Consider the following 21,253-nt stretch of genomic DNA (forward strand, 5'->3'; position numbering starts at 1 on the left):
AGGCCGAACGGGAGGACGTCGAGAGCGACACCCAGCCCGAGCGCACGAGCGCCAAGAAGAGCAAACGGTTCTCAAAGAATCACCACCAAGTCCCGCTGCTCGCAATGGCACGTCCTCAGGAACCCCAAGGGAGCACGTCATGCGGAGGCGGCACACTGTGCTGGCAGGGCTGGCAGAACCCATTTGTCCAACCGCTCTGAAAATCCATCATCCTAAAGAGACCCCAAATGGCCCCAGACGTGCCGGTGCCGACCACACAGCACTGAAGAAATGGAAGAAGGGAAGAGGCCCACCGACCCCAAAGCAAGGGGAGACCTGGCTGAAACCCTCGGGGGCTGGGACGACCCCCACAGACAGGGAGGAACCTGACACCTAGTGAGATCAAGTAACTTGTCCAAGGGCACAAAAACGACAGGAAGAAGAGAGGAGGCAGGGGGCGCCCGACAGGATGCTTTTGTGCCTGTCCCTTCTCAGAACCCAGGCGCTCCCCCATTGCCTTTGATCCTCTCAGCCACCCACGTTCGCTGCCCCTCGAAGGGGGCTAGAATTTTCCCCTGCCTTTGGAGGCATGGAACTGTCGTGAGGAAAATTCGGGCACTTCCTGGTATGGTAAGCAGAGGTATTTCCAGCAGAAGTCTTGAGGTGGGAGGTCTGGGTCAGCCTGAGGGTCCGTGTCTTGAACTCGTCTCTACTTTTTATGTCCTGCTTGGGTTTGGGGGGACGTCCGATAATCTCACTTCTGCCGCGGGCTCAGTGGGCTTCCCCACCTGCCCTCCGTCCTCTCGCTCGCTCGCCTCAACCTGGTCTTCTTCCTTTGGAACTCTGGTGCCCTTCCCTGCCGAGTTTCATGGCAGCTTGAAGACTCACCACCCGCTTCCTCGGGGATCACTAAGTCGGCATTCACAGAGAGCTCTTGTGAACTCTCTTCTCTCTCTACACGTGGATGTTCCCATCCATGTAGATGTGCACGTACCCACGCCAGACACTGGGTGGGGTGCTGGAAAAGATGTGCAAGAATAAAGCAAAGCTGACTTGTGCCTGGAGCCACTCCTGGCCATCTACTCGAGGCTGGGAGGGAGAGAGGCTGCAGGCCTATCTTCACCTGTCACTGACTTGCAAGGAAGGCTCCTCCATCTGCTCTGTTGGCAAAGGCGTGGGGGCTGGCTGAAGTCTCCATGCCTTCCTTCCGCTGTTAAGAATTCTGTTCTGCTTTCCAGTTAGTCAGACGGACCTCCCCTGGTGCAGCCGGGACGAGTCACTAGTTGGGGGTAGGCGGGATTCAGAACCCATGCTCTTGGTGCAGCAGATCATCCCCAGGGGCCTTCCTTTGTCCTCCTTACCCTCAGAGACAGATGGCTGCCCAGAAGCCCTGAAATGTTCAGGCACTTGTCAGGGTCCCTCAGCCAGCATGTGTCCAAGATTGAACTGGAGCCCCCCTGTGCAGCTCACTTGGAGGCCAACTCTACAGCCTCAGGAACACTTGACAATGCCACAAAAAGGCTCTTCTGGCACGTTCATGAGCCTGAAACCTCATTCTTTTTTGGAGGTCAGCGGCCCCGGTGAACTGCTCCTGCCCTCGGGGACTTGGGATTCTTGGCATGCAATGACACCTTCTGGGCTGTGGAGTGGAGCTTAAGAGGGAACCTTGTAATGAGGTATAAGCATGGGACACGGTGTCCACAGAGGAGGGCCAGGCCACCTTGTCCCGAGCTGTCTGTATGGGTTCAGGTCTGGAAGAAGTTAGAAAAGGCTTACATTCTCTGTCAGCATTGATGCAGCACCTACTATGTGCCAGGCATCATGCTAAGTGCCAGGGATACAGAAGGCAAGAAGCAGTCCTTAGCTAGAGAAGCTCACTCTTGCCAGGGCCTGTTGGTTTCACCTTCACTGCATCTCTGGTCAGTTTCACCTTCACTGCATCTCTGGTCAGTTTCACCTCCACTGCATCTCTGGTCAGTTTCACCTCCACTGCATCTCTGGTCAGTTTCACCTCCACTGCATCTCTGATCAGTTTCACCTTCACTGTATCTCTGGTCAGTTTCACCTTCACTGCATCTCTGGTCAGTTTTATCTTCTCACATTTCTCTGATCAACTTCACCTTCATGGCACCTCTGCAGCATCTCTCCAATATACCCCCTCTTCTCCTCTGGCACTGCCCATACCATGTTGTAGGCTCTCATCACTTCATGCTTGGACTATTATGGGGGGCCTGTCTTGAGCCTTTCCCCCTCCAGTCCATCCATCCTTAGTTTAAGCACCAAAGTGATTTTCCTAAAGCTCAAGTTCTGTCATGTCATCCCTTGCTCAGCAATCTCCAGCAGCTTCCTATCACCCTGAGGAGCAAAAACAATGTGTGTTTTTTGGCCTTCAAAGCCTCTCACAACCCAGCACCCCTCCCTTTCCAATCTTCTTATACCTCATTCCCTCCCATGTCCTCTTTGATCCAATGTCCCTGGCCTCCTTCTGAAGGCTGGCCTCTGGAGCAGCATTTCTGTGGCATGGATAAGCTATGATCTGAACTGTTTAGAAGACAGTTGGCGCCACAGAGCTGGAGCACTAGAAGGGCATTAGGCACTGCCTCCGTTGTTTATGAAGACTAAGGAAGCGACTTATCAGAGGGTCTTGGAGAACATCTTGAACAGGTGCAAAGGCTGAGGCCCAGAAAGGAGATCACACAGACAGCAGATGCCAAGGTTAGAATCTGAGCCCAGACTTTGACTGAGGTGCCACAGTAAGAGCTCCTACCTCATGGGGCTCTTGTGAGGATCCAATCAGGTCAAAGTTGTAAAGTGCTTAGCCCAGGGCCTGATGCATGCTAAGTACTTCATCAACAGTTGTTTCCTCCCTTCCCTTTCACCTCAGAATCAGTCCTGGCAGACGAGCAGTGAGGGTTAGGCAATGGAACTTAAGTGACTTTCCCAGGGTCACACAGTCAAGGAATGACTGAGATCAGATCTCCAGGTCTGTCTCTCTCTCCACTGAGCTCTACCTAGCTGCCTCCTGGCTGAAAGTTTTGTTTTTAAACCCTCACCTTCCATCTTAGAATCAGTACTGTATATTGGTGCCAAGACAGAAAAGCAGTAAGGGCTAGGCAATGAGGGTTACGTGACTTGCCCAGGGTCACACAGCTGGGAAGTGTCTGAGGCCAGATTGGAACCCAGGACTTCCCCTCTAGGCCTGGCTCCCAAGCCACTGAGGCACCTAGTGCCCCAACCCCTCAGGGCTGAATTTTTAAAGACACAGACAGCAGGTGTGGGAGAAGAGGAGAAGGAAAAGGGCCCTGCCAGAGGCAATCCAGCAGGGGAGAGAAGAAATGCTGTATCAGGAGCCAGACAGCCTGCTTTGCCATCTGTGCCAAGAGAGGTAAGTCCCTTCCCTCCCCCCTGTCCTTGGTTTTGACCTCCACCTCTAAATCTTTGCTTCCTAGAACAGGGGAAGGTCACAGAAGGGGCTCGGGCCAGACGGGACAGTGTAGTCAGTTGCTCTTCTCTCTCAGGGAGGAAGAGGATGACCCTGGGCTGGCTAGCAAAGGCAGGAAGGGCTCCTCCAGCTGTTTGTCCTGCTCGGTCCAGGACTCCCCCAGTAACCAAAACGCCAAAGAGCCAGCAGGGCTACATCCACAACAGCCCCACCTCATCTTCCTTTGTGTCGAGGTTTCTAGGTGGATGGATTGGATGATGCGGTTTACTTCGACTCTAGCCAATAGGCCGCCAAAGCTTTTCTTTTCTTTTCTTTTTTTAACCTGGCTTTCATTTTGGGAGCCGTACTAAGCAGTGGCTCCAAAGCAGAAGAGCAGAAGGGCTGGACAATGGAGGTTCAGCGACTCGCCCGGCACCACACAGCTGGGAAAGCCTGGGGCCAGCTTTAAACGCAGGAGGCCTGGCACCCTCTCCCTGAGCCACCAGCGGCCCCGACACAGCTTTTCATGCCATTCTTATGGAAAGATGGGGAGAGCGGGAGCTGGCTGAATGGTGGAGTTTGGGGCTCCCACGGCAGGACGCCTCCACTAGAGGGCCTCCTAGGGAAGCTTATCAATGGCCACCTCACTCGGCTCGTCCGAGAGACCTAGACGTCTTGGGGATGGACTCCTGCGGGACGGCAAGCTCAGGAACGCCATGCCAGGAGTGCCCAGAAGCAGATCGCGTGTCCTCAGCTCTCGGCTGCCCACCTCAGAGAAAGGGCCCTAAAGAAGCCACGAGGTTCACTTGAGGGGAGAGGTCAGACGGCGACTGCGTGACGGTCTGGGGCGGAAGAGGGCCAGGACCAGGAGCGAGGCAGGCGCAGAGGGGACAGAGAGCCAAGCGTCCAGGCCGTGGCTTGGACCGAGCTCAGACTCGGCTCCTGACGTCAAAAGGAGCTTGGACAGAACGGGACGGGCTGGCGCAGGGCTCCCTTCAGGAGCCGATAAGAAAAGGAGAAAAGAAACGTCCCAGCCAGGCACAAGGTCCACCTCTAGCGGGCCTGGGCCCGGGCCGAGGGACTCGAAGAGAGGGGATGGAGGGGGGACGGCTGCGGCCCGAGAAGCTCTCCGCCCCAACAGAGAAGGCCCAGAACGTTTCACAGCCGCGGGCTCGGTGTGCCAAGAGAGCAGAGACGCCAGCCAGTCACAGCAAGCCGTCATCAGAGCCTGGGGGAGCGCAGGCCCAAGCCAGGGCCCACCCCTGGGCCGGCTGTCTTCGTGCAGCCCTGGGCCCGCGCCAACAAGGGAGGCAGAGCGGGTGGCGCCGGGAAGCCCTCCCTCCTCTGACAAGGGAGTTCCTGCCCACCGCCTGGTGGCCACTACTAGTTCATCGGTCCGTCGGCCATCACAATTCATGAAGCACCTACTGTGTGCCGGCCATGGACAAGAACACCCAGAGAAAGGCAAAAGGCGGCCCCCGGCCTGCCAGAGCTTGCAGTCTAGGGGGAAGACGACAGCTCTCACCAACAGGGAGGGCGGGCACCGGAGAACCATCGGCTCTCCGCCGCCGAGGGCAGGGGCCAGAGGAAGGGGACGGCGCCCAGGGCAGCCCGGCCCCGTTACCTCCCGTCGGTCCAGCTCTTTCCTCCGCTCCTCCTCCCGCTGCCTCTCGAGCTCCCGCTGCTTCTCCAGCTCCCGCTGCCGCCTCCACTCTTGCTCCTGCAGCAGCCTCTGCTTGCGCTCGAGCTCCTCCTTCTCCTTCTGGGCCTTGCGCTCGGCCTCTCGCTGCTGCTGCTCCAGCAGCACCTGCCGCCGCTTCTCCAGCTCCAGGTTTCCTCGCTCGTAGTTGGCCTTCCTCTTGTCCTCAAAAGTCACTGCCCGGGCACAGGGCGGTGAGCGCCCCCCCTGCCCCTCCCGCCCCGGCAGCCGCCCCGCGAGGCCCCTCCCCAGAGGCCCGGCCGGCCCCCTGGTACCTGGCAACTTCTTCTGGGGCGGCTCTTCTTGGGGCCTCTCGCAGCAGGGCTGAGTGCCGTTAAGGGAGTCCCCAGGCCTTCCTCCTCTAGGAAGAACGAGAAGCAGGTGGACGCGGGAGGCCGAGCGCCCCCCCCCCCCCGAGTCTCCCCAGCCTCGGCCTCCCCCACGGACACGGCCTTCCCCCTCCCTTGAACGAGCCGAGATGGCAGGGGGCCACGGCCTTTCCGCTCTGCCCCTGCTCTCTCCCGAGCGGACGAGGCGCCGTCCAGGCGTTCTCGAGACCCTGACTGATCAGCAGGTCAGTGCGGTCAGTCATCCACGCGAGAGGAGCCCCCGGGGCGACTCACCTGAACGAAGGCGGCACCAGCTCTGGAGGCAAGGTCAGAGGCAAGGGCTGCCCAGCTCTGGCCATGTCGGTCAGGTGCATGGCCAGAATGAACTCTTCGGCTTTGAGCTGACCGTCTCCGTCCACGTCGGCCAGGTTCCTGAAGGAAGCTCGGGTTCAGAAAGCCTCAAAAAGTCACCCCTGACCCAGCCCGGTGCCGTGGCTGCCCTCGACGCCCGAGGACCCTCACTGCGGCCTCCCGCTCTGCCATCCAGCCTGACGGTCCCTGGCACAGGCCAAGCCCCGTGCCCACTGAGCGTCCGCGCCGAGCCCCCTGGGTGCCTCTAGGACAGGATCGAACAAAGGGAAACGGCCGGCGGTCTCGTGAGGTCTTTCTTCGTCTCTGGCAGCCGAATCAACTCTAAAAGGGTCAAGCTCGCTGGGCTCTTGCCCCCGCTCCTCCGGTGCCTGGGCCAGTGCCGTGGCTCCTTCTGGCACCCACTAACCGCTGGCCAAACAATGTCTCTTCAGCAAAGGCTGGCGGACAATGGCATCGCCGGCCACAGAGCCACCAGAGCTCCTGGGAAAAGGGAATTCTTCATTCCCTTGCCTAGTCTGAGTTCACCCTTGTGACAGAATCCTTTGTTCCCTTTGCCTATCTTAAGTAACACGCCTTGTGATTGAATCCACACAAGCCTGAACTAGGTGGAAGAGCTGGCAAACCACTTAGTGAATTCACACCCTACCTAGTGCCAGGTGAGAAGCCAGCAAGATAAACTCAATCAGTGAGAAACTTGTTAAGAATCCCCAAGAAAGTTCACACCCTCAGAAACTGCGAACCCCTGGGAAGCTGTGATTGGCCCTGTGAAGAGAGGAGGAGGCAAGAAGCTACTATAAAAGGCCCCGAGAATCTGAGGCTGAGAGGGTGGACTCCAAGAGGAGTCACCCCAAGAAGGTAGTCGGCTTCGGGAGTCATCTTCAGCTCAAGTCATTGCCTTGATCTGCCTCTTACAGGGAACTTGGCTGAGTGGATAGCTGGTTTTCCTTTCCTGCCTTCAGGAGAGAGTTTAATTCTGGTCGAAGGTTAACAAATCCTGGCTGAGCCAAGCACAGGATCAAAATTTAGTTAGAGAGGCTAATATCTTCTCTACCCGTTCGTATTCCTCTGCTTTCACTCTTTCCACCTCTTTTGTAAATAAAAGATTTATAACTTTCATATATTTAGCCAAACCATTAATTTTAACACTTGGACTTCCTTGCCTTCACATTGGGCCTGGGCCGAGCTAGGAAGGTCCCAAAGGCCTCAAGGCCAACCTGACTCATTCCAAAGAGGACCACAGTCTGGCCTAAGAGCCCAGCTGCTGATTTTAACTGGTGATCAGTTTCCCAGAATGGTGGTGGAGTTGGGCACTTCAGAGACTTCATTCCTCTAAGAGGTGGCTCTGAGCAAGCAGCTTCCCTTTTAGAGGGTGGGCAGGCTCAGCACCCTCACAGAAATGAGGGGGTGAGAGGCTCCGTGGGCTCTGGGCATTTCCAACCCTAACTGCACATATCTCCATATGTGTCTGTGAGCTCAGTGGTGCTCCTGGTCACCATGAGACACTTTACAAAAACAAAACGCTACTAACACTCCCAAAGGAATTCATTAAGGGACCACAGATCACAGAGCCAGACCATCTGTCCCATTTACTTCCAAGTCACCCCCTTTGGGGGTGAGCCAGGCATCTCTTGTTTGCTCTAGAAGGGCTCTGCAGAACAACTTCCCCAGATCTCCCCATTAATGAGCAAACTTACCAAATAGTCGCAAGCTGGGTTTGAGAGAGGTTGGACTGGAGAAGGGCATTCCGAGCCTGGAGACCTGGTGGACAAGACAGGACAGAACAGTCGGTCACGATGGTGCAGCCGTAGTTGAGACATGGGTGGAGAGAAGCACAGCATCCCATTAGAGGTCTGGAGAAGCCCCCTCCCTCCCACCCCTGATCTAGACAAGCCATTTATCTCCTAACCCTAACCCAGCAGGCTTCAATTCTCCCAAAATATCCCAGGCTGTAATGGCCTCTTCTAATTCCAAGAATTTCCTGTGCCCAGGCCATACGTCTGGTTCCCAGAAATGGGCCAGCCTGAGCAGAGGACCCAGGGGCAGGGCCAAAGCCAGAGCCTTCCCTCAAGCCACAAATACCGGGAAGAGGCAAATAGCCAATCCCCACTGCTGTTTCAGCAAATCTGTATAGAAAACCCCAGCTTGGTTTACTAGGATGCAAACAGGAAGTCAGGGCTTAGTCTAAACTAGCCAAGTGCATGCCAAATCAGAGGAAGAGACCTGGGTTTGGCTCAGTTTATCTCTTGAAGCACAGAAAATGTCTGTGCCAACTTGACCAGCCACATCACAGAATGCTACTCAGGCTCCCAACTGGCCTCACTGGGCCCAAGCCCACATCCTCTCCAGCCACTGCCATATATCTGCTACCCTTTCACAGCCAGACTCCTCTCCTGGCATTCCCTGGCTCTCACGAGGTTTGCTCCACCATCCCCCTGGTCACCTTTCCTTTCTCTTCTCCCTGGTCTTCAGAACCCGGCTCTCTTGCAGCTTCTCCCATAGCTGCCCCTTCTCAGGATCCTTTCACCATGCCACTAATTGGGAATGAGCTCCAAGGTCAGCTAGGCTCTCTTCCCTCTCTACATTCTCATGCCACGCACACCACCTAACTTGGAAGGGGTGGTGAATGAATTTGAGCGAATCTGAATGGGGAATGTCATCGGCACCCTCAAGTTTAACAATCTCTGCTATGGTCCTTTAATTACTCTCTCTCGTGGGCTCCAGACCCAAGCTAGCAGGGATCTCAGACTCCATGCCATCCTTGTACCCAAGCCCAACCTTCTCCCAAACTTCCCTCTTGAATAATTTGTAATCATGCCCAAAGGGCTTTAAAAAAATGCCTGCCCTTTGATCCAGCAATACTACTACTAGGTCTATATCCCAAAGAGATAAAAAAAAAACAACTGGGCAATCTCTCTAGCTGCATTTTTTTTGTGGTAGCAAAAAACTGGAAAATGAGGGGGTGTCCCTTGACGGGGGAATGGCTGAACTGTGCTATCTGTTGGTGATGGAATACTATTGTGCTCAAAGGAATGATGAACTGGAGGGATTCCATGTGAACTGGAGAGACCTCCATGAACTGATGCAGAGTGAGAGGAGCAGAACCAGGAGAACATTGTATACAGAGACTGATACATTGTGGCACAATTGAATGTAACTGACTTTGCTACTAGCAGCAATGCAATGACCCAGGACAATCCTGAAGAATTTAGGAGAAAGATGCTAACCACATCCAGAGAAAGAACTGTGGGAGCAGAAACACAGATGGAAGCATATGATTTATTGTTTGGTTCTATGGGGATAGGATTTGGGGTTTTGGTTTTATAAGATTACTCTGTTACAAAAAGGAATAATATGGGATTAGGTATTGAGTGAAGATAGATATATAGTCCAGTGGGATTGCTTGTCAGCTCCAGGAGGGGGGAGGGAAGAGGGGAGGGAGAGAACATGAATCATGTAAACATGGGAAAATATTAAAAAAAAAAAAACCAACTTCCCTCTCTCTATTGAAAGCCCTATCATCCTTCCATGCGCCCAGATTCGTCACCTTCCGCATCTCCCTTGACTTCTCTGTCTGCTTCCTCCCCCATCAGTGGCCAGAGTCCATTGTGTCACTCTGACCTATGTCTCCTTCTCCCCATCTGTCCCCGATTCCTTTTCAGAGAGGCTACCACTGCCCAAGAAGTATTGGCAGTGCCCTCTTGCCTACAGCAACCAATATGCCACTACTCAGCTGGGATGGTAAAGCCCCGCACAATGGGGCTGTGGCCTATCTCTGGGGACCCACCATGCAGTGTGGTTGCAGCCCATCTTGGGGGGCCCACTCCACAGTGTGGATGTACACGCACGCGCGCACGCACACACACACACGCACACGACCTTCTCCTGCCTCACATCCATTGCTCCCTTCTCTCCCTCCACCTCCTCCTGGAAGAAGGCCTTCTGTTCTCCTTCAGCACTCAGGACTCTGTCCTACAAGAAACCCAGCCTGCTCCCCACAGCAGTCTCCATATCTTCATACATTTGATTTCCTACCCATCTGCTGATCTCTGCCAAAAGGATCTTAGTTTTTCCAGAGCCAAGACTCTTCTCCTGCTTTTTGGTGTCTGTATGCCCTGCCCCAGGGACCTGAGCAGCACTCACTGAATGGCCACTGAATGAATCAGTGAATCCCCCCACCCACCCAGAGCTTCCCCAATAAGCTTGTGGGGACAAGAGTCTGGCCCTGCCCTTCCCCTAGGCCACAGCCAGCCTTTGGTGACAGACAAGTCACCATCAGTGTCAAGGCTAAATTAGGATCAACTCTCAGACTCTTGGAACAAATGATCAGAGGCAGCACCTTGGAAGAAGGGTGTTTTGTGCATGCACAGAGCAGGCCTGAGAGTGAACAGTCAAACATGTTAGATCCTCAAGGTCCTTCATTTCCCCAAATGCTGGGAGTCATCCAGACCACGTTGTTTGACACGGTCCACGTGGAAACCAGGGACTGTAAAGCAGCCCCCAGGAAGGATGGAAACACCCACTGAAACCCCACCAAGTGACTTTCCTTATTAACATCCCCTTATTATTGGAATTGCCATGATTATTATTCTTAATTGGCTCCAGGAAAAATAGATGAGAGCAACATGCTTGCAGGGGTAATACAGACATCCCACTCTGTCCCCCCAGGATATTACCAGGAGAGCCCACTTACAAAATTAAACCTAAGGCTTCGTATATACACACTTAGATAGGACCCTCTTGTCTAGGCATAAAAACTTCTGGCAAATCTGTGCTCTGAATTCCCCAACCTATATCTGGGCCATGTTGATCCTACCCTCTGATCCTGCACTTAGCAACAATGTTTCATTGACCATGGCTTCCTGTCTGTTGTTAGGTTCCATGGAAACATGTATGTTGAGAATGAAACTGTGTGCCAAGTAGATGTGTGATCATGAGGGTATAAAATAAAGCCAGGCCTCAGCCATGGCAGAGCAGTTTATCCTGTGAATGCGCAAGCTGTGTCCCATTCATCATTTTGCTGACACCATCCCACCTCCAAGACCCCATCCCCTGTGGGAGGCTGGCCCATCCCATAGCACCCAAAAGAGAACTTCCTCCACTCAAAAAGCCTGCCTTTGCCTGGGGGACCTGGCAAGTCAAAGGTGAGTATATGCTGGCCTAGTGGCACTGGGTACTGGCCCCCAGACAGGAAGCAGAGAAGGGTGGGCAATCTATCTGGGCTAGAACAGAAGGTGCCAGCAGGGATGCAATGAGAATCTGGCTGGGGAGGGCCTTCAATGCCAGTTCTGGAAGAGTATGCCCACTGGACAGACAGAGACTCTGGCAGCTATGATTAAACCAGAAAAGGACCAAGGCTCTCTGGGCCTCCTCTGCTGGATGGCCACTGCCCATGAGGTGGTGCTGGGACCACTTCATGGTCTCCTTTATCAGGATAATTCCTATGACCCTTAGACTGAAATATGCAATCCTAGATCCTCTCCCAGACTCCAGGCTCTTCACACTAATTACTTGCTGGATCCTGTGGCATCTAGAACTTACAATATCTAAGAAGGCAGAGCCCCCCCCTCTCCCCAATTCTTCTCCCAAACTCATCTCTGCTGAGGATACCAACAACCTTCAAGTCACCATTAACACAAGTCATGGGAGTTACCCAGTTCTGACTCCTCTCTCTCCTATACCTCCAGTACCCACTTGGGTGTTACAACTGGCTGATTCTTCTTCCAAAGCCCACCCACATCCAGGTCCTTCCTTCTATTAATGTGGAGACTGAGGGCAGCTGGGTGGCTCAGTGGATTGAGAATCAGGCCTAGAGATGGGGGAATGGGGGTGTCCTGGGTTTAAATCTGGCCTCAGGCACTTCCCAGCTATATGACCTTGGGTAAGTCACTTAACCCCCATTGCCTAGCTCTCACCACTCTTCTGCCTTGGGACCAATTCACAGTTCTTAGACAATTCAATGATTCTTAGACAAAAGATGAATGAATGAATGAATGAACGAACAAATAAATAAAGTGTAGATACTGTAAAATGGAGATTTGAACCCTCGACTTCAATCCCCAGAAGTCCTTAGTACTTCCCAGAATTCCCTATAATCTCACCTGAGTCTCCACCTGGGCGAGATCACAATTAGTATTTAAACTGGCAGCAACCCCCACCTTGCCCTCTTCTATGCTCACAAGCTCTCTCTGCTCGGCCATTTGCGAGATGTAGTAAGGAGGCTTTGGATGGGCTAATCAGCCCTGGCACGTGGTTTATTATTTTGTATCCTTGATTTCTAACAATCCTTAACAAACCTTTAAAAATATAATATTTCTATTACTAGAGACTAAATTCAGTTTTGACAACGCTCCCCAGCTGTCCCCTGAGCTTCCTAACTAACTGGCCAGGGAAATCTAGTCTCCCCAGTCATGGAAGTCAAAGTTCTCAGAGTCCAAAATCTTCAGAAGCTCCCCTGGCCCCTCTCCTCGCATCACCCCGCCTGGCTCTCCTTTACTCCTCTTCACCCACCGTACCTACCTTCCACCCAAACAGGCTGATGCTGCCCTCAGGTAGTGCCAGGCACCGGAGAGGCAGAGACCCTACGCTTGGATTCTGTGCTAGGAAACTGGGAACAGAGGGAGGAGCCAGCTGGGAAGGGCTTTCAGGAGCCGCCACCATACTTGCCAACATGCCTCCTCCCTTCCCTGCTCTTCCTCCTCTTAGGGCTAACAGGGGGAGTGTGAGGAGGCCATGCCTTGGTTGGGCTGTGCCAGTCAGACTATGGGCAACCTGGGCAGCCGAGTGCATCTGTGATGAATCCCATGCCCACCCCTCTCTACCTCGAACCCAAGGCCATTCTCCACGCCCATCCAGCACTGAGAGCTAAGGAACTTCAGGATGGAAGTGAGGCCTCGTATGGACTTTCTGGCAAAGGAGTGGGATGGTCTTAGAAGGAAGCTGTTTGGGCCTCCAAGGAGCTAGGGCGCCCTCCACCTGGCAATGGGCCACACGGATTCCATCTGATCTCTAATCGCCTGAACAACAACGAGGCTCCTGACTGTGTGCCAAAGTCGTATTTGGACAAACGAGTCGCTCGTCGTTCTAAAGAAACGAGCGTGGCCAGGTTTAGCTGCCCTCATCGAGCCCTCACGGGCTTTGCCACGCCGCCAGCAGCGAGAAGGACCTTCTGCTCACCTGAGAGGTAGCCGGTCATGCCCTTATCCAAGCTGTTAAACTTCTGGCGGTACTTCAATCTCGAGGGCTGTGGGACGGCCCAGTCGGAGGCTCCAGCTTTGGGGGAGCCCCCCGTCAAGGAGGCGGTAGAAGACGTCGAGCTGCGGGGAGAAGGGCCCCCGATGCCTGCTGCCTGAATGGCAGCCCTCCCTGTGGGGGCCCAGAGGCAGGGCGGGGGCACAGGGAGGGCCACGAGCTCAGTGGCCCAGCCTCCCTGGAAGGGAAACCTCGGACGGGAGGGTCCCAGGAGGCCGAGCACTCACCAGCACACCAAACCGAACCCGTCGCTGTCTACAAACAGGAGCAGCGCGGCTCGCCATCAGCCCCGAGAGGGAGGGAGACTTTGCTCTGGCAAACCGAAAGGGTGCCCCAAAGGGCCCCGCGTGGCGATTATGACAGACTTTGGGGGACGTCTGGGGCTTCGGGAGGAGGAGCGCCGAGGCTTCTCTCTGGTTCCCGCCGACCAACAGCCTCAGCAACGCTGCCTTTAGGGGAGCCCTCCCGGCCCACCGAAGCCCAGATGACCCCCAGAACAAAGCCTGGGCTCTTCACCCCGCCCACCTCGGAAGTCAAACGGGCAGGCTCGTACCTGCTCGATCCCAGGTCAATGAGAGACTGGGCCTTCTGGATAGAGGGAGCGCCGAAGCTGCCCATCAAGAGGCCGTACGACGGTGCGTGAGGCAACGCTGAGGAAGGAAGGCAGACGGCACCGTGGGTCCCCGCCGGACGCTCCCCCGGGGCGCCCCCAAATGCTGCCACCGCACCCCGGCACTCACTCGCGGAGGAGAAAGGGGCAGCCAGCGGCTGGAGCAGAGCGGCCGTCCCATTGGGTAAGGACGACGTGCTGACAGAGGGGACCAGGGGAGCAGGCATCACCAAGGGAGGCAGGGAGGCGGCCGACGGCCTGGAGGACCCGGGGGCCAGGGGGGCGGCGGGAGGCCCAGGCGGAGGCACGGACAGATTGGGCATGCTCCCCATCCCTGTGGAGGACAAACCAGACCGAGGGAAGAGTAAAGACCCCGGCAGGGGCAGCGCTGCTTTGTCGAGAGCCCCGGAAGGGAGCCCGCCAGCCCCCGACGCCTTCCTGCCTGCTGCCCGGGAGCGGGGGCGGCTGGGACCGTGGCTCACGGGGCTCCTAGGCTGGCTGGGGAGCTTGGCCCGCGCTCTCGCCTCCTGGAGGGGAGACCGAAAAGCTCAAGGCCTCCGGAGCTCCCGCCGCGCGGGGCTGGGGGGCCAGGAGGCCGGAAGCCAGCGAGACTCGGCGAGGCACGACCCAGGGAGGCTCTGGCATCGGGGGCCAAGCTGCGGCGGAGGCAGGCTCGTTTCCCCAGGAGCGGGCTCTAGGCGACAGGCCGCCCCGCGAGTGGGCCCAGGCTGGAAAGGGAGCCCAATGGATGCGAAGGCCCCCAGCGGCCAGCCTCGGCACGAGCTCCCTCGCGCTCTCGGGCCCCGGACCGCACGGGCGGGCTTTATCCCGAGGAGACATTTCGTGTCCACTCTGATGTCGAGGCTGCCCCTCGGAAGCAGGGCTTCGCGCGCAGAGGCAGCGCGGGGGGAGGGCCGAGGGTCCCGGTGCCCCCCTCCCCCCGGTGCCTCGGCCTCGCCGCCAAGCTCTGCCGGGCTGAGAGGGAGCTACCAAAGCGCGCGGACGCCAAGGGAGAGAACACGGGCGGCTGCTTCATCACGGGGGGCAAGGACGGAGGCAGCCGCTGCCCCTGCAGCGTCAGCTTGATGAGCTTCATGGCTATGGAGAACTCCTGCTGGTCCATCTTGCCGTCCTTGTTCAGGTCCGAGAGGGTCCTGAGAGCAGAGGACACACGCGTTCTTACCGGGAGGGAGCCCGGCCCCCCCACAGCGGAGGCCCCCGGGACACTCCCCGGGCCGCCCGGCTCTGGCCTCAGGAGCCTCCTGAGCAGCAGCGAGCGCGTCCTCCCCGCCCCAGGACTCTGCGCGCAGCCCGGACCAAGCGTTCCTTCGGCAGCCGCCCTCGGGTGGCCGACACTGAGCCCGAGCTCTGCTCTCTGGGCCCGGCCCGCAGGCCAGACGCTGGGCCCCAAGAGGGGGACCCCAGGGCAAATCCCCCCGAAGTGCCTGGGCGCACTTAGTCGGCAGAGCAGCGCAGACAGGCCTGACTGGACGCGGAGTCCAAGAGGCGAGACAGTGGTCAGAGGGCAGTGCGGGGCTGAGAGGCCGGGCGGGGTGGGGGTCAGAGAGCTGACCACGCGGGACGGAGCTCCCTCAGTGGCCCTCGGCAAGGACGCCGGACACCCCCCAGCAGAGGGGGTCCCCGCGCCCGCAGAGCCTTCGAGAGGCTGGCCCAAATCTGAAGAGCCCAGGGAGCCCCAGACGCCGAATTTAGGGGCCCTGAATCCACACGGAAAGGGGCCACGACTCGGAGCCCGCCAGGGAGGGGATGGAGCGGTTCCGGCCTCTCGGACCGAGCGCCACACAATCTGCTCTTCCGCCCCCTGGGACAGCCAGAACGGGCTAAGGACGCCGCCAGCAGGACGCCTCCTCCCTCGGCCAAGAGCTTTTAAGAGCCGTCTGTGGCAAGGGAAAGCTGGAGCTGACCAGGTGCCGGGGACGATGGTCACACTGTCGGGGGGGAGGGCAGGACCCAGAGCCGGGCTCCCCCCAAAGCCCCAGCTGGAACCAAGGCTCCACTCCTTCCAACAGGCAGACTCCTCACGGAGCCTGTCTACACTGGCTGCCTCCCTGGAACCCTGGTGGCCGGAGGGAGCAGGGGCTGCACGCGGGAAGGGAGGCGAAGGCTCGGGCCCGTCCCTTTCTCTGCGTCTCGCTCCTTTGGGGCACGGCCCTCTCGGAGCTCAGGGGCTCTCTCAGGCCCCGGCCTTCCTCAGCCGGGCCGCCCACCTCATGTTCTGGGCAGAGCCGCGGGGCCGGGACTTGGCCCGTCTTCCGCCCCTCGGGCCAGGCCCAGCCTTCGGCCTCAGCTCTTCCCGCGGCCCGGCTCGGGGCCCGGCAGGCCTCTCCGAGACCAGACGTGGCTCCTGCTCCTCCCTCTCGCTGGCCGGCCACGCACACTCTTCGGCGGCTCCTCCCGGTGCGCTTTTCGAGCATTCTTGGGCATAGGCCGGGCATGTCGGCCCCTGCAGAGGACGCTCTGCAAGGCCTGGGCTAAGGGGCAGCTCCTCGAGGGCAAGAGCTGTCTTCTCCCGCGGCACGGGGCCTGGCGCCCGGCCGGCACCCGCTCCGTGCCCACAAATGGCTGGCATCAAACACCGATAGCCCGGATGAAGGGGCCAAGAGTGGGGGGAACCCAGGAACCAGGCAGGAAAAAGATGGAAGGAGGAAACTTTCTCGATGAATTAAAGCTGGCAGAACTGGCGCCCCCCAACGCGAGAGGTTCCCCTGCCGGAAGGGCAGCCCAACCGAGAGCAGGACAAGGGCTGCTGGGCGGACCGAGGAGGGCGAGAAGGCTCCAGGGCCTGAGGGACGTTTCCGGGGATCCCCCCAGCTGCCACCCAACCATCATCTCCAGCAGGCCCGCCCCCCCCAACGCCCTCCCGCCCCTTCACAGAGGAACCCCAAGGGAAGGGCGTTACCATATTTCGGCCAGCACGGAAGCAGGAAGGCCGGACTGCAGGAAGAAGCCGCGTGCCTGGTCACCTGGGGCGGAAACAACAACAGATGAGCCGCCCAGCTTCCATCGAGGGGCGGCCGGGGCCCCGGAGGCCCAGCGGAAGAGCTAGCGTTGTTGCGGGGGATAAGAGGGGGCCACACTGACCTGTGATGTGCCCCCCCGCAGGCCGGAGGCTGTCAAACTGCTTGTCGTGCTTGGTGCGCTCTTCGGACGTGATCGCCCACATGTTGGGGCCCCCTAGAGACACGGGCGAGAGGCTGCGGCAGCTCCGCTGGGGCATCTGCGCCACTTGGGGGTGGAGGGCGGAAGGCTGGGCACGGGCCCTCCTGCCAGGCCCGCCTGAGGGTGTCCCTGGCCTTCAGGGCTCACGAAGCCCCCCCAGCTGCCCAACAAGAGGAGGAAGCCCCCCCCCCCCCCAAGGCTTACCATTCATCACGGCTGAAAACTGGGCCATGGCGGGCTCTGGGCCATCTGCAAGGTGAACAGACACACGGCTCGCCCAGGGCCCTCCAGCCCTCCTGGTGAGCTTGCCAGTGGGGGAGACCCGGGAAAAGCCAGCTGGGCCGCAGCAGAGGGGCCTGGGAAGGGCTCTCGAGCACAGAGCGGACACCTGGCACACTGGGCTTTGGGGAAGCCGAGGCAGAGGGAGGCGGCTGCATAGTTTGGGGGACGCCCCAGGACGGCGGAGAGGCCAGAAAAGGGGGGGAGGGGGGCGCCCCAGAAACAAACGAGGAAGTTGGGACGAGAGAAAAGCTGCTCGTCGGGCCTGATTCGGTCCCTCCGTGCCGCCCATTAGGAGATGCTCTGTCCTCCCCGGGCACCTCCCTGCCTGGGCGTGTACGCGGCCTCGCATGGACCGACGGAGGAGCCTGGCCTGACGGGGGCAGCTGGGCACGGGCCGGCGCTCCTCTGGGACCAGGCCCAGGGCCCTACGAGCCCAAACATGGCGGCAGGCCTGGACACGGAGGGCCGTGCGAGCGGGACGAGGACGCGACGGGAACCAGGAGTGCCGCGCGGCGACGCCGTCATCGGCAAAGCAAGGTTCCAATCCGGCCTCGGACACTGCCCAGCCCTCGATTCTAAGCTGAAAGGTCCGGCCTAGGAAAAGGTGACTCCCGGCCGGAGTCCGGGCTGCAGCTCCAAGCGGGCCGCCCTTCCCTGCTCCCTTCGGGCCTTTTTACCGGATGAGCCGTGAGTGTCGGCCCTCATAGCAGGAGCGACAGGGACAGGAAGCCCGGCGGAACCTGGGGGGGAGGGGCATCGGGATGGGGAAATGCCAGAAAACAGCTGTCCCGGCGAGGGACTGGAACAACGTTTCAGCCAACCAGCAGCCCGGACTGAGGGTCACCCCAAGCTCTGTTGGGCACGCCCCGGCTGGCTGCGGCTCATCTGAAGGGCCGGGGAGGGGAGGAGCCCCCCGCGCCCCGCCCCTCACCCCCCCCCTCGTGCCTCCCCCCCACCCCCCGCTTCCAGTTTTAGGTGGTGCTGCTCTGCACCTGGCAGTGCAGCGGCGGAGAAAAGGGAAGTAACCCGGGGCCGGGCATTTCCTCCTCCCGGGGCGGGCGCCCCCACAACCCTCTCCCATCTCCCTGGAGCCCGTGTTTCTCTCTCGAGCCCCAAACACCCCAACCCCTGAGGAGGGGGCACCCACCCCGCCCCAGTGACAGAGGCGGAGCCCCCCCACGGCAGGAGGGGTCGGGATCTCTTCCGGCAGACGTGGCCCGCTGGGGGCCCCACAAGTAGGGGGCCGGCGGGGCCCGAGAGCGCCAAGCAGGAGGGCGGAAGCGGGCCTGGAGGGAGACAGCGATGCGCCCTGTCGGGCCTCCCCCACCGAAGGGGTCTGACTCAGCGGCCTCTGCGTTCCCTTTCAGGGGGCCTCGAGCGCCCCGGCTCCATCTCAGAAGCCCCTTCTGTGCCGCCTCGTAGCGGGCCTCCCTGGCTCCTCCCCCATTAGAGCAGAAGCTCCCCAAGGCAGAAGCGCCTTCTTCCGGCCCACGGCAGGCCCACGGCCACTTCCCTAGATGCCTCTCCCCAGGCCTGGGGCCGGGGTCCTGGGGCCGGGGTCCCATCTGGCCTCAGGCCCTCCCGCGGCCCCTCTGCCTGGGACCCAGGACGTCGAGGGGTTTGTTCGGCTTTCAAGCTCTTCCTAGCTTCCCTCTCGAACCCAAGCCACGGCCAATGGGCAGCCCCGGGGGCCCCACCTGCGCTGCTCCGGCGCCGGGGGTGTTCCGCCCCCTGTGTCCGGGCTCCTCCGAGGAGGGCTGCCTGGGGCAGGGACCCGAGGGCTTGGCCGCCGTTTCCTTGCAGGGAGGGCCCTGACGTGCTGCCTGACTGAGCCGCTTCATGGAGCCAGGCCTCGGGGCGCCCCCGGAGCCCTTTCACCCCCAACTGCTCCCTCTGGGCAGCGAGGGCCCCGTTCAGGAGAGAAAGGGAAGGGAAGCGTCGGGCCTGCAGGCCCAGGGGTGCCCCTGACCCCACTGAGCAGGCGCGCACTGGGGGGCTCCCGGCTACAGGGGCAGCCGAGCAGCCGGACGGCCCCGGGCAAGTCACCGAAGGGCCCTCTCGTGCCCGGGAGCCAATGCACAGGGCTGGCGGTAAGGCAGGCGGTGAGGGAAGCAAGAGCACGGCGAGTCCAGGGCAGCTGAGGGAGAAGCCCGGGCCGGCCCCCGGCCCTTCGCCCAGCGACGTCTCGCGGGGGAGCAGCTCTGGCGACCCCGGGGGGTCTGCAGGGCGCCGGGCTCAGGCCCCCGGCCTGCTTCTCTCTCAGGGGAGGGAAAACGAGCCCACGAATGGGAAAAGCGCCCCCGGGAAAGGCTTCCTGGAGCGCTGCTAGCGGAGCCCAAGGCTGGCGGCTTGTCTTGGACCAGCCTCGGCCGGCGCCGAGGGGGCTCGTGTGCTCGGCGTGGACCCCCCAAAGGCGGCCGCCTGGGCTCCCCGAGGCCCCGAACCCGATTAGGGCAGAGCCGGGGAGCGGCAGAGGCCCAGGCGTGCCTGCTCGGCCGGCTTTGCCAATGCCAAGAAGGGCCACGAGAGCCCCGTGGAAGCCCTCCTGGAGAGGCCGGAGGCCGGGCCTGCAGTGCCCTCTGCCCGCCTGACGGGGACCATCGTTCCGCCTCCCCCCGGGCCCAGGGTTCTCCCTCCCCAAAACAACCACAACGGAGTCGACGGAACAGACGAGCAGCTGGTGAGCACCCCGGCTGGGGCTCCCGAAGGGTGCAGGGAGGGACCGGCGACCCGCTGCGGGAGTCCTTGGGCACAAGCAGGAGCCGGGCAGCCCCCGCTCGGGGCTGCCACAAGAGGCGCGTCCGCAGCAGCCCGGGGACTCGCCCTTTCCTGGGGGCGAGCTGATTGCAGGACCGGAAAGCGGGACTTCTTACTCCTCGTAGCCTGGCAAAGGCTGTGGGGAACGGCCCAGGGTGCCAGGGCCGGGGCTGAGCGAGGACGGTCAGCCCTCAGGGGGCTACGGGCCACTGTGCACAGCCGAGGAGTGCGGGACGTCCAAAGGGGCGGGCTGGCACCGGATGGCAGCCTGCGCTGCGGGCAAGACGCTCCAAGCAAGAGTGGGCCGGGAGGGGGTGGCAAGGGCAGGCCGATCCCCTTTCCCACCTCGTGCCCGACGAAGCGAGCTCTTTGCCGCTCCTGGCCCACGTCCCTCCATCTCCTGCCCACACGCCTTTGTCCAGCCCGTCGCCCAGCTGCTCCTGGGAGCGTCCTTCACTTCCTGCCTTCCCAACCGGCCCGCCCGGGCACAAGCAGGCACAGGAAGCCGCTCCTGAGCCAGCCTGCCTCGCCCGCCCGATGCCCGGAATGGCCTGGTCTGAATCATCACAGCACTGCTTCCTCCTTGGCCCACGGCGGGCACCGCCTAATCGCCCCTCCTTCAGGCACCTCCAGCTGTCTTCCAGGCCGGGTGCCCTCTCCGCCTCCCTCATCCGGACCCTCCGGGAACCAAGTCAAGCCTCCCCAGCCCCCCTGATTGCCCCGAGACCCCGCCGGGCTCCCTCCCGAAGTCTCTCCAGCTGCCTCCCCAGCCCTAACTGGCAGCAGCCCGCCAAGCGCTCCTGCTTCCCAGCCTCTCCGTCTTCCTGTCTCTGCCCACTTCCCACGGGGAGCGGACGTCCGCTTCCGGCCCTCTCGGCCCGCGCCGTCCGGAGCCTCCCTGGGCAGTGCGTGCTGCTGCGAGCCCCATTTCACGGAGGCGGCACGAACGGGAGAAGCGCTGTGCCGCGGGTGCCATAGCGAGCAAGCCGCTGAGGCCACGTCTGAGCTCAGAGCCCCATCCAAGCTGCCCAGTAACGGGCAGCAGCTCCGGGGACCTCTAGGAGCATCCCGGCCTCCCCCTCGGCCACCGGCCCCTCCAAGTCCCGGCTTCTAGAGGACGGCTTTCCCGAGCCTCCCGCCTTCATCTGCAGCCGGCCCGGTGACGGCTCGCTCCTTACGGGCTGGCCGGGAGCCCTCCAGCTCAGCACAGGGCCTGGCACGGAATCAGGCAAAGCTCCTCACCAAGGCCAGGGCACTGCCACAGTGGCTCATCTTCAGGGGCAGGAAGCACAGGCGGGGGGAGCAGTGGAGAGAGCCTGGGACGGGGGCCTCCCCCAACCCAGAACACACCTCCAGGCTGACAACTCTCTGATCCT

At 60.1% G+C, this 21,253-nt stretch overlaps 1 protein-coding gene across 6 annotated transcripts in view; it reads right to left on the reverse strand.

Annotated features, from left to right (window-relative positions):
* The window catches only part of ITSN2 (intersectin 2), a 47,866-nt gene that overhangs the window by 18,834 nt on the left and 7,779 nt on the right, over positions 1–21,253 (reverse strand). For all 6 annotated transcript variants that reach the window (XM_056824914.1, XM_056824922.1, XM_056824911.1 and 3 more), the window contains exons 2-12: positions 17,043–17,087; positions 16,761–16,853; positions 16,579–16,642; positions 14,649–14,812; positions 13,789–13,992; positions 13,602–13,698; positions 12,974–13,113; positions 7,495–7,558; positions 5,723–5,860; positions 5,375–5,460; positions 5,025–5,275 (exon numbers count right to left, since the gene is read on the reverse strand). In XM_056824914.1, coding sequence (XP_056680892.1) covers positions 5,025–5,275; positions 5,375–5,460; positions 5,723–5,860; positions 7,495–7,558; positions 12,974–13,113; positions 13,602–13,698; positions 13,789–13,992; positions 14,649–14,812; positions 16,579–16,642; positions 16,761–16,853; positions 17,043–17,070 — 1,329 coding nt within the window. In that variant the 5' untranslated portion in view covers positions 17,071–17,087. The remainder of the gene's footprint in view (positions 1–5,024; positions 5,276–5,374; positions 5,461–5,722; positions 5,861–7,494; positions 7,559–12,973; positions 13,114–13,601; positions 13,699–13,788; positions 13,993–14,648; positions 14,813–16,578; positions 16,643–16,760; positions 16,854–17,042; positions 17,088–21,253) is intronic.

The sequence above is a fragment of the Monodelphis domestica genome, chromosome 1, assembly GCF_027887165.1.
Source record: "Monodelphis domestica isolate mMonDom1 chromosome 1, mMonDom1.pri, whole genome shotgun sequence".
Taxonomy (NCBI): Eukaryota; Metazoa; Chordata; class Mammalia; order Didelphimorphia; family Didelphidae; genus Monodelphis; species Monodelphis domestica.